The 12,492-nt window shown below is 45.8% G+C and overlaps 1 protein-coding gene across 1 annotated transcript in view; it reads right to left on the bottom strand.

The window, feature by feature from the left end:
• The window catches only part of KIAA1549L (KIAA1549 like), a 126,618-nt gene that overhangs the window by 80,119 nt on the left and 34,007 nt on the right, over positions 1-12,492 (bottom strand). Inside the window, exons 10-11 of the mRNA XM_024752632.1 lie at positions 6,329-6,492; positions 189-379 (exon numbers count right to left, since the gene is read on the bottom strand). Coding sequence (XP_024608400.1) covers positions 189-379; positions 6,329-6,492 — 355 coding nt within the window. The remainder of the gene's footprint in view (positions 1-188; positions 380-6,328; positions 6,493-12,492) is intronic.

The following is a 12,492-nucleotide window of genomic DNA, read 5'->3' as shown; positions in this document are numbered from 1 at the left end:
CGAGTGGCTCATGAGAAGCAGGTATTGTGATTCTTATCATCTCCCTTAGTCTCCTTCTCAAATATTCAAAACAAGCACGAAGGGGAATTTTTAAAGAGAACAGAGGAATTAACTTGAGGGCTTCAGCTGTTCTCCCCATCCATTATTTCTCTTGCTGACAGAGAGGCAGAAGCTGGCCCAGTGCCTACCTCTTTCTGGTTTCGATGGATTTGGCCGTCTTGATAGTACTTCCATCCTGAGGGGCATCCCTTTCCTGAGAGGCAGGAGCATCTCTAACGGGCAGTGGGAGGACCACCGTTTCCTGAGTCACGGGGATGACCTCTTCGTCCACCCCTTGCTGGCCCAGGTGCTGCTTGGCATAATCAAAGCCCTGCACAGGCTGCAAAGAGGAAACAGATTTGCAGTCACGTTTCTGGCAAAGCAAGACGCTCACAGCAGCTTTAAGAGAAGACAGGTGGGAAAGTGCATGTGCTGGGACCATACTTAGCTTTCTGATGAACAAGAGTTAACATAAATCTCCATCATAATTTCTGTCTCTGCAAAATCAAAATCCGTGTTAATTCCACCTAGCTACAGAATCTCTATAGATGATAAGACTCAGAAAAATGACTAGCATAAACAAGATGCAAATATGTGTGTGAGAACAAATGCTTTCAAGGATTTTAGACCACTTATTTTAAGTCACAGGATACTACTAATTAGAAGCTCTTAATTGCTACATTAAACAGGTCCCGCATCTTCTCCTACCTAGGAATATTTTGTCATCCCTTAAATCCTGTTTAATAGCAGGTGTGTGGCCTTGCCAAGTCACTTGAACTCTGAACCTCAGCTGTCTCATCTGAGAAATGAAGATAATCATATCTGCTTTACCTCCACCACCCTTGAGTATTAAAGGGGATCACAGATCTGAAAACAGAGGGAGGAAATGTGCTACCACATGCGAGGCAGCACAATTATTAATAATAAAATGGAATTTATAGAATCACTCTTTAATCCAGACCTCTCCCTTAAGCAGGCTGGCTCTCCTATAATTCATTACTGAAAAATTAGCAAGGCTTTTGTTGTACAATGTCTGAAATCCCAAGTGAACAGGGCAACTGTGAGCAAAACCCAACAGACATTTATTAGTGGGGTAATGAAAAAACCAAGAAGCATATTTAAACAATTCCTGCAAGTGTCTCTATTCTGCTTGACACCCCAAAACAGCACAACACAGATTTGAGGCAGGACGATGGGGAGGTTAAGATCAGCAGCTCCAAAAGCAGACAGCCTGGATTCAAATCCTGGCTCTGACATGTATTAGCTGGGTGACCTTGGGCAAGTTACTGAAATTCTCTGCACGTTTCCTCACCTGTAAAATGGAGAGAATAACAGCGTAAGCAGGATCAAATGTGTATGTCTGTGAGCGTGATATTTAACTACCCTCAAAAGGAGGCTGTGTAGATTACATAAGTAAATTCAAGTCCAGCATTTAGCTAAGTACCTGACACACAGCAAATGCTCAATCAATATTAGTTAATACTGCTTTCCTGCCTACTAAATCATAGGCTAGGTGAAATGGACATCAGTGGATTCTCCTTAAGAAAATTTGGGATGAAACTTAACCTCTATTGTTTGGGTTCTATCAGCACTTGATACGATCAGAAGTTCCTCTTTCAGCAGGTTACTTAGCTAAGAACTGTAACAGGAAGGCTCCAGCCAGATTTCATGGTCTAAGACCATGGCCCAACCCATCAAATAGCGTCTCAGAATAGGATGGAGTTTTCTTGCTAAATCCAGCAAAGCTTTCAAGCTGTCTGTAGTATAGCCACGGACAGTTCCCTGGCTAACTCACTCTGGGAGGTGTGGTCACTGGTCCTTCTTCTCTGAGACACACTCTGACCCACGTGGTAACCACTAAAATTCTATGCTAAGATCTGGGAATGTGCTTCTGAAATAGTGTTCATTCATTTCCCTCCCCTCCCTTGGTGGTACATGAAATACTAAGGAGCCTTCAGATGATGTGCTGATGTTCCTAGAATACTGACTCACCTGCTTCTCCTACAAACAACTGATCACCAATTGAATTCAACTGAAATGTTTCTGGAAGCTGACCTTTTCTCTCCAGGTCCACTGTTGTACTGACCCTGCCCTGGTCTTGTTACTTCCATTCTGCTCCTTTCCAGGCCCACCCTTGACAAGCCTCCAAAGTTACCTCCCTTAGAACCATGTCAGGTCATCATCACTCCCTCATTAAAAACGCTCCATGGCACCCAAACCCTTTGGCAAGGCACTCAAGACCCTTCACATTCTGTCTGAACCCACGTGCCCAGCCTCATCTCCTGTTGGTCCCTTTTATGCCATACCCCCATCCTCCCATTATCCTATTCAGTTTTGTTCCAACTCTAGTTATTGAGCACTGGCTTGTGTCAGGGACTGCGCTTGGTGCTGGGAACATAAAGGTGAATAATAACTGGCCCCCTACCCTCAAGGAGCTCACAGTTTCAGCTTCACTTGACATTACTGGTACAGTATCGAACATGTTGCATAAATTATGTCATTTCATCCTCACTGTAGTTCAAGGGGGTAGGTATTGTTATGGTTCCCCATTTTAAAGATGAAGAAACTGAGGTTGAAAGGTTCAGCAACTTCCCCAGGCTCACACAGCTGGTCTATGGTAGAGCCGGGATTTGAACCCAGTACTATATGACCCAGAGCCAGAACACCCACCCACTGCTTGATGGTTCTTCCCACGGCCTCTCCTCTCCTTCTGCAGCCTGCCATCTTGGTTTGGCATCTTCCACCACACTTGGCCTGGCTCCTGTGTTGAGACCCCTGGCCTGTGTGTGAGGTACTGGGAGTCTGCACTGGCGGCTAAGATGACCTAAGAACCTAGTGAGGAAGACGAGCTAGCTCTGGCTTGCCCCCCTCATCCTCACTCTCTCTGAACTTGGCCTCTCACCCTTCACACTGGGCTGAAGTTACCCGCTAGATACTTCAGGAGACTGGGTTGACGGTGGGTGAGCAGGGAGACATTAAGGAATGACAAGCTTAAAAGGCGGCCCTTGTTATCAGGTTAATAATAACAATCCCTGTGCATGTTCAGTACTTACAGCCTGCAAAACACTGACACCTCATTTCATTCTCACAACAACCACATGGGGAAAGCAGGGCAAACAGCACAGTCTTCACTTTATAGGTAAGAAAACAAAAGCTCAGAGAGGTTCAGTGACTTGGCCAAGATCACACAGCTAAGTGGTGAAAGACTCAAGACTAGTACCTTACTCTTCTGACTGACAAGATAGTGGTCTTTCAGCCTCCAACTTGAAAATCACCTGAGATTAACCAACTGCCCACGGGACACACACTAGTGACCCCTAACACCGTTAATACAACATCATGAAACATCTACAGTTGCTTTAATGAGTCTTGTAAAATTATCAAATCAAAATAATCTCCAACAATTTCAAAGGTAAACATGTTACCCAGATCTTTTAAGAAGAAAGCAAGTGTAATAATAACATGAACTTATATATAATATTTATTCTGTACGAGGTACACTCAAAGTAATTCACATAACTCACTTAATCCTCACAACAACTTGTAAGTGAATACTGTTATCACCCCCATTTCACAGATGGGAAAATTGAGGCACAAAGAGGTTAAGTATGGTCATATAGATAATACGTGAGAAACAGGAGACAGCTGGGCATCTTTAGGGGGTGACTAAAGCAGACCCATCCCAAGCAGAAGGTCATGCCAACCAGTGCAGGCCCTCCAAGCTCGCTCTGCACCTGGATATGGCCCTAACAACTTTCTCTTAAGGTGGCCTGTTCCAGGGGGTCATGTTCTCTTCAGCTGAAGGGAAAACCTGGGAAAAGGCTATGAATCCAGTGACAAAGAGGAGGGAAAAGTGAACTAGGAAGAAAGGAGGCGACAAAGGCATGACGCCTGGCCCTCCTCCTGCACTGATCATTTTCTCAACCTTCTACCTGCCGAAGCCCGGATGACAGCAATGGTGATAGGGTTACATCTGTGGTACCTTGTCTCTGCAGAAGGGTGTGGGCGTGCACGGCTGGGTCTTGGCTCCCGGGACAGCCACACTCACCTCCTCTTAGGATGTTAAGTCATTAGCGAGGCTCAGCAAGGATCCCCAGCCATGTCCTCTGCCACTGCAGCCCGCATCCTTACAGGCACAGTGGTGTCCCTGGAGACCACCCTCCCGGTCTCTGGATTGGTGGCGAAAGCTAACTTTTTCATCCCGCCTGGTCCCTTGGCGTTAAATGAATTCTGCTCACACACAACGGTTGTGAGAAGTGATGCAGGCGGCTCTCTCCTCTTGCAAACACTGCAGTGCCCCTGGGTTGCAACGGGCAGGACTGCGGTAAGAAAGAGGCAGTTCCACCCCGCTGGTTTCCCGCGATCAAAGGGCTTTGGAAATCAAGTGCGTAGCCCAGTCTCATTGAGAGAGAAAACAACCACCATCACCCCGCACAAGTGAACTCAATCATCTCATGGAACATAAATTTGCTTGATTTTCCACAGCAGCCGGGTATCTGTTGAAGCACAATGCACCGGGAAGGGACATAAAAGGGGCTATGAAAACCCACACACATGAATCTGTTCCAGCCTCAGACAGCTTTCCAGCCAGAAGATATGCTGAAATCACGTGCTGCCCCACTCATCTCGGCAAATCAGTAAAATTTTGGCTTCATCCAGCACACAAAGATGGCAGTTACCACCTCAGTATGGCATGTTTTGCATTCCCGGACTCAGCTGCAATTAGATTCTGGTAATTACTGTTATGTCTGCAAGGCTCAGATCATAACCAAGCTAAGCTGGAAACGAAATACCCCTTCTTGGAATAGTTTCACTTTTCACTGCTTGGGTAATTACCAACATCATGCTGCGTCCGCGCAGCGGGTGGCTTTATGTCAACAGACACCGAACGACATTCTTTGGGGTTGGGCTCTTCACTAGACAGTGTCTCAGCAAGCCGCAGCTTCTCAACAGGTGACTCGGCTTAACAAACAAATGCATTTGATTTCTTTTGCTGAAGCAAGGTATGATCATCCAGGAAGAACTAGACATGCCTGACTCCCAGCAAGGACGATCACTACGTCATGCATCCCAGTGGATGTGAAATTCCATTTGCTGCTTCATTCCTGCACAGGTAGACGAAGCTCAGATGTTCAGGGCTGGAAGAGGATTCTACCCACCAAATCTCAGAGCTCAGGAAGGGGTATACAGTAGACACAGCCCAAAGACTCAGATATGGGCCTGAGTACCTCCCCCACTGCTGTGGAGTAAGTCCCACAGTTTCTCTTTCCTTCGGGTTTCTCTGCAGTAAAATGAAAATCATAAATGCTGCCCTGACTATAACCTACCTCACAGGGCTACTGTGATGAGCAAACAAGGTGACAGACCTAGGATAGCCCAGGATATTGTAAGGCATTATTTAAACACTGGGTATTACAGGTTATTATAGTCCTTTTGGGGACTATTGTGAAGGGAGCTATGTGACTGGAGAATTAGCCTTTGGAATTTCCTCAGTTCATTCCCCTTCCAGTACTGGAGATGGGTGGTACGGCCCTATGGAGGCTGCGGAAAGTGGACGGGGCTCCTGGCCGGTCCTCAGGGGAGCCACTGAACTGGGGGTTGATGGCTGCCCAGCCAAGTATCTGTAGCTCGCCCGTCATGCAGCCTTTGAAGATCAGCCACTCCGGCCAGCGGAAGAAGGAAAATTTTGAGGGTCTGATGTGCCCCAAAGGGCACTGAGTTAGGATCCAAGAGACCTGGTTCTACTAACAGTTCTGCTACTTACTAACTGTGCCATTGTGTAGAAGTCACTTCTCTGTAAAAGGGAAGGTGTCAGATCAGATGACCTCTGAGGCCCCTTTCAGGTCTAGCTAGCAACTCGTTTTCTGTGCCTCTGTTTCCTCATCTGTAAAATAATGTTCTTCCTCAAAGGGTTGCTGGCAAGATTAGGGGTTGCTGGTATATGCAAAGCCCTGAGAAGCATTTAAGGCAAAGGGTGAGCGTTAGATGAGCATTAGCTATCGTGTCCTCATTATAAAAATAAAGGTGGCACGAGAATGCAAATATTCTAAAGAATACTGGACTGTACACTTGTAAGTGACTAAGATGGTAAATTTTATGTTATGTATATTTTACCACAATTTTTAAAACATTCAAAGAAGTAAATAAAGGGTCTCCTTCAACATGAGGACTCATGAGGATGCTTCTGAAGGTACTTGCAAAGAGACCTCAAGAGCCATGAGAGAAAAGACAGGTGGAGCCCCAAGGGGCCAGGGCTCCTGCCCCTCTCCTCACAGCTTCCGTCTCGTACCTTTGCTCTCTGGGGCAGGTTCATCATGGTGTCTGGCTTGAAGTCGTTCTTGTTCTTCCGGCAGAGCACGGCGGTGATGATGATAATGATGACCGTGACCACGGCAATGGGCGCCAGCACCGCGGCGATGATCCACAGGTTGTTGGGCGGGTTCTTCACCACGGCTGCAGGGAAGAGTGGGGGAAGCACGTGACAAGGAGCTCGGGGAAGGGGAAAGCAAGCAGGAGATAAATGCCCTCCAGTCCCAGGTCGTGAGATGGTTTGGGCTCAGAAAGGCTCTTGCCTTGGCAAGCTACTCAAAGTCTCTGAGCCTCAGTGTCCTCATCTGTAAAATGGGGCTATCACGTTGCAAGGCATCAGAGAGGCAAGGTACATGTGGTGCTTTGGTGTGGCCCCTAGTAGGTGCTCAAGAAATGTGAGCCTTCACTGTGATTAAGAGGAGGAAGAGGAAGATGGATTGGTATCAAGTTTCCCCACTGGTAATGTCCGTGAGTCAAAAGAGAAGAAGAGAGAAGCAACCCGAGGATTAGTACACTGGGGCAGTCAGGCGGCAAAGGCCACGGAGAGATGACTCTAAATATTGCAGCTAAGTCACCCGCTGAGTGAACAACGAATAAAACATACCTGAGTGGACGGATCTGCCCCGCCCCCCGATGGCTGGCTGGGGAGGCGTGGAAATGCCTTGTCTAATCAAAACGATCCAGCTATTCTCAGAGCCAGAGTGAAACAGAGTAATGAAAGTGACTGTCAGTAGGAAGAATGTGTTATTAGAACAGGAGGTGCCTCAAGGAGGGTGGGGCTGGCATTAATTAACTTGCAAAGGGCAACAGGTTCATGGTCATGCTCTACATCATGATAGGGGTTTGGGTCACACAGGTGTATACACTTGTCAAAACATCAAATGGTATAGTTAAGAGCTGTTCATGTCACTGTATGTTGATTTTATCTAAAACATCACAGATGAATATTGAACTCTAGGCAATGATATGCATACTGAAGTGTTTTGGGTTGAAGTCTACTGATGTTTGCAACTTACTTTGAAATACATCAAAAAAATATGATGGATTAACAGATGAATGGAAAAATAGATGAACAGAGATGTGATTATTAAAATCTAGTAAAATGCTAATTGTGGAATCGAGGTGGTAGCAACATGGGTGTTCACTGAACAATTCTTTCAACTTTTTAGTAAGCTGTGTTAGGAAAATGTGAGAAAAAGAAAAAGCCTTTGATAGGAGATGAATGAGTCCTCCCCCCACGATCCCAGGTGGGGAAGCTTTGGAAACACCTCAGTCCGATCAAAAGGACTGGAGTAAAGAAACCAGTAACCAAAATAATTGTTTATAGGAATAAAGAGCTATTGGAAGGGAGTGGGGTCTGCAGAAAATCTAGAAAAAGAGAACCAAAGATTTATCCATGCCAGGGGAGGGTACCCCGACCAGCAGACATGGGTAACCTGGCCGGATGGCAGGTCTATCTGGTGGGCAAGATGGCTGCAGCTGGCTGTTTGAGCTTGGTGATACTGTTAATACCACACAAGCTCTCTTCTCTCCCACTCCCTGGATGATCTCATGGACTCAAGGCTTAAAAACCATCTGTGCTGTTGCTGCTCATTTATATCTCTAACCAGGACCACTACTCTGAACTCCAGATTCCTGTATCCACCCATCAACTCAAATCTCCAGTTGGATACTTAAGAAATGTCTCTAATATATCCAGAGCCCAACTCTCAATCCCCCCACCCCCCAACCAAACCTGTTCTTCTTGTGATATTTTCCACTCCAACAGATGGCAACTCCTTCCTTCCAGATGCTCAGACCAATAACTTTGCCGTCAATGTTGACCTGTCTCTTTCACTCTCACTCAGTATCTTACTGAGCAACGAACCTTGTCATCTCCATCTTCAAAATACATGACTTCTTTCTATTGCTATAGTCCAAGCTACCAACATCTCTCACCTGAATTACCGCAATGGACTCCTCCCTTGTCCCCTATAGTCTATTTGCAAGACAGAAGCTGGAGTGATCCTTTAAAAATTCAGATCACAACATTCTTCTGCTCAAACCCTCCAGAGGCTCCAACCCCACGAAGAGTAAGAGCCAGGGTCCTTATAATTTCTATAAGACCTTAAGTGATCTGCCCGACCAACCATCTAGTTACTTCTCTGCCCTCACAACTCTTCCTTCAACTCACTCTGCTCCAGCCTACCTCCCTCCTACTGTTCCTCAAACATGCAGGACATGCTCCTGCCTCAGGGCCTTTGCACCAGCTTATTCTTCTACTACCTAGAACGCTCTTCACCTACATATCCACGTGGCTCCCTCCCTCCCTCCCTCCATCAGGGCTCTGAACAAGTGTTACCATATCTGTGAGGCCTTCCCTGTACTCTCTATAAAATATCAATAACAATCCCTGCCCTTAGCACTCTCCATCCCCCTCTTCCTACTTAATTCTTCTCTAAATCAGTGCTTCTCAAACTTTAATGTGCATGCCCATCACCTGGGAATCTTGCTCAAATGTGGATTCTGATTCTGTGGGTTGGGATGGGTCCCCCTGTAATACGTTCTTTGGGACACAAGTCCACCATCTTCTCAGTCTACTGGCTTTCCAAATAAAGTCACTATTCCTGGCCCCAACAACTCGTCTCTCGATTTATCAGCCTGTCGTGTGGTGAGCAGTACAAGCTTGGACTCGGTAACATGCCTAATAAGCTCCCCAGGGGTACCCATGCACCAGGCCCCCAGGCCACACTTGGAGTGGTGAGGCTCTAAAGTACGTATCACCATCTGCCATGATACATATATATTTGCTCACCATCTGTCACCCCCTGCCTCTCCATTAGAAGGTACACCGTAAGAGAGCAGGGAGGTTTTTTGTCCCTTGTTTGCTGCATTCCCCAGGGTCTAGAACAGTGCCTTGCACATAGTAGGTGCTCAATTAAAAGTTGAATGAATGTGTAACTGAACTACCATTATTCCTTTTGCAATTTGGCTCCCCATACAGATTTCCACAAAGGATAGAGTAACAGCCAGTTAAAGAAATCCCCTCTCCTTGGTCGTTCTAATCCATATTTTAAACTAAATACTTTCAATCTGGTTTATATATCAATCTCTTATAAGTCTGGTTAGCGTGACTTGGTCCTCCTGATCCTGCTTCATTCTGGGGGCTACTAGACCCACAAAGCTGAGGACTGGACTCTGGAATACAAAGGCCCCACCAGTAAGTGCCACATGGTGAGGGCCTGCCTGAGGAGCCAGCTGATCTTTCTCTGACTTCCACCAGCCCCTGACTTGAACTGGCACCTCATTAGCCAAGATCCACCTCTCGTCAGGCAGCAACTGCCTCGGGAGTACTATTAGTACAAAAGAACTTCTTTTCCACAGTTTTTGTCAGTCAGTGATTAATCACATTATTAACTTCCGAAAACAGCTCATTTGATAATGTGCTCTTGTTGACATTAAACACGTAATTGCTGCTGCTTTTAGTAATTCAGTATTTATATGTGAGTTTTAGGCCATTAACATTTTTTAAAGCTCCGTGCTTCTGTGAAAAATCTCAGTATGCCTCTTTTCGGCTCTGTTGTTCTATCCTGATGGAGAAAAATGTATAGTGGATCAGAACATGATCTCCTAAATATAGTTATATATGTATATAAGTTTTTTCGTTAGCAAGAATGAAATATTTACATGTGTTCTGCTTTTACTCAGCTTTATTGTTTTGATGGAGGTGTGCCTTCTTGATGCAGTATGGAAAATCCTTTCACCTCTATTTAAATGGGGAGAGAACAAATTTATGCTATGTACATTAATAAATTCATTGAACAGTCAAAGCGATAGTAAAGTTAGGTCAGCTGAAGTCATCCAAACCCAGCATATTCATTGGCATACTAAAACTACAAAGTCATGTACAGAGGTGAAAACGAACAAATGGTTATTTAACTTACAAGAATGTCAGAGGAAGGATAGGAAAATGAGACAACACATTCTTGAGCTTCTACTGTGCGTTAGGCATTGGGATACACTCTTTGTCAAGATTCTTATACCCATTTTTCAGATGAAGAAACTGAGCCCCGGGAAGGTTAGATATTTTTTTTTTACCAAAAAACTCATTTCTCTGAAATATACAATTTAAGTCAGTTCTGAGTTATCACACGTGAATGGAAGTTTGTGCATGTGTGCGTGTGCATGCACACACACACACACACACACACACACACACACACACAAAGTATCTGTTAGAGGGAATGAAGTCAAAGGGTCCACATAACCTGAACTCAGAATAATTATTCTCATGTGGAGTAAATGTTGAAAGGAGAAGGAATCCATTCGAAAAAGCTCCCAGCTCGTTTCTGTGGCTGTCAAAACATCAGAGTTCATGACTGCTGTGAGTGGACACAGGGGAGGGTCCAGCAGTTGGTGAGAGCCCAGGCCCATCCTGCCCCTGCCCACACACTCCCGTGGCTCTCACCCCACCTGGGTACAGCCCATGGGGCTCCACCGATCGTGGCCCCTAGTCTGCACCTCTGACCTCATCGCTGGGGCTCTCCTTCATCGGGACCTCCTCGCTGGCTCTCAAACCCTCCCCCCCGCCTGGAATCTTGTCCCAGGTATCCTCAGGTGGTCACTCAAAGGTTACTTCCTCAATATCCTCTTCTCGACACCCCAACAATTTAAAATCACAGCCATTATCTCCTCGGCATCCCCTAGCCCCTTCTGTGCTTAATTTTTCTCCATGGCACTTATTAGCATCTAACATATTATTCAGTTATTTTGTCTGTTTAACCTGCCCGCTCAGGAATGTAAGGTCCATGAGGGCAGAGGTTTTTGCCTGCTTTACTCACGGCTGTATCCCCAGTGCCTAGAACAGTGCCAGACACGTAACAGGTGCTCAAAAAATATTTGTTGAAGGAATGAATGAGAGTTCCCTTCACCAAAGGGTCAGTCTATGGCTTTCTTTAAGTGATATTTTTTTTGAGATAAATTTCTGATGGCCGTGTAAGGTAAACCAATTCCCGCCCTGGACTGCTTCTGCATGGGGAGAATTTCCCCTACTCCATCAGCTGGATAACCTCTCTGAGGGGCCTCTCACTCCAGATCCTGCAAAGGGAGTGGATGAAAACCTCCATCGGGAATGCAGTTGCTTCTTTAGAAGTCATTGCTGCCCCATTACCCAGAGATGACATGGATAGAGTGGGCATCATATATTCCACTGTAGGGCACTGCACATCGGCCCTAGACCTAGCGATTTAGAAGACACTGGAACACACAGAACGCTACACCCTACCTTCAGAGGGACAAGGTGTCTGTTCAACACCATGGCTCTCTATTCAAAGTGCTGACCTCAGATTCACATCTCAGGCTGATTTCAAAGCTCTTAGGAGAAAATGAGATTTAAAACCTCTCTGTTTCTCCTCTTCTTCACTGGCCTTAGTGTCCTCCTCATCTGATCCTGGGATGGAGGCATTTCCCAGGGTCTGTCATCTAGCTATACTCCCTCCAGGACTCGAATTTTCTCCAGGATTTAAATTCTACCCTGTATCTACAACATTCTCAAAATCCACAGTGTTAACTTAGGCCTCTCTCCTGGGATCCAGGCTTGGATTTCCAACAACTTTCCTAACCTCAGCCCTCAACACCCCCATGACACCCCTTAATAGCTCATCACTTAGACTCCACATGGTCCAAACTGAGTAAATCACCTTCTCCCTCCTGAAAGTGCTTCTCCACTCTAACCCCCTCTCTAATTTTATTAAAAGCACCCTATTCTCTGAATTATACAGGCTCTTAATCTTCAAATCTCCCTTCCCTCTTCATTGCCTCTCCTCGAGTCCTTCTACCTTATGGATAAATGAGACACTCAGCTACCATTTACTACATGCCTAATAGACACGTAGTAAATGGTACTAAACCCTCTACATGCAATAATTATCTTATTTAATCCCCCCAGTAGCTCTACCAGGTCAGTGTTTTTGATATCACCATTTTACGTATGAGGAAAATGTAGGTCAGAGGGTCATTCATTTGTCTTCGGTCTTATTACAAAGGCTCTGCTCTCAACTGCTCTGCTATGGTGTCTTCCAACCACGGGCCTCCCTCAGTGCCTGGCAGAGGCATTTAGCAAAAGTGGGTTCTTTGCCTTCACAAGGATCGAGCCAGGCAGTAGCT

This window comes from Neophocaena asiaeorientalis, unplaced genomic scaffold (assembly GCF_003031525.2).
Source record: "Neophocaena asiaeorientalis asiaeorientalis breed wild unplaced genomic scaffold, Neophocaena_asiaeorientalis_V1.1 scaffold196, whole genome shotgun sequence".
Classification (NCBI taxonomy): domain Eukaryota; kingdom Metazoa; phylum Chordata; class Mammalia; order Artiodactyla; family Phocoenidae; genus Neophocaena; species Neophocaena asiaeorientalis.
The sequence above is the reverse complement of the archived record's forward strand: the minus strand, read 5'-3'. Positions and strand labels throughout refer to the sequence as shown.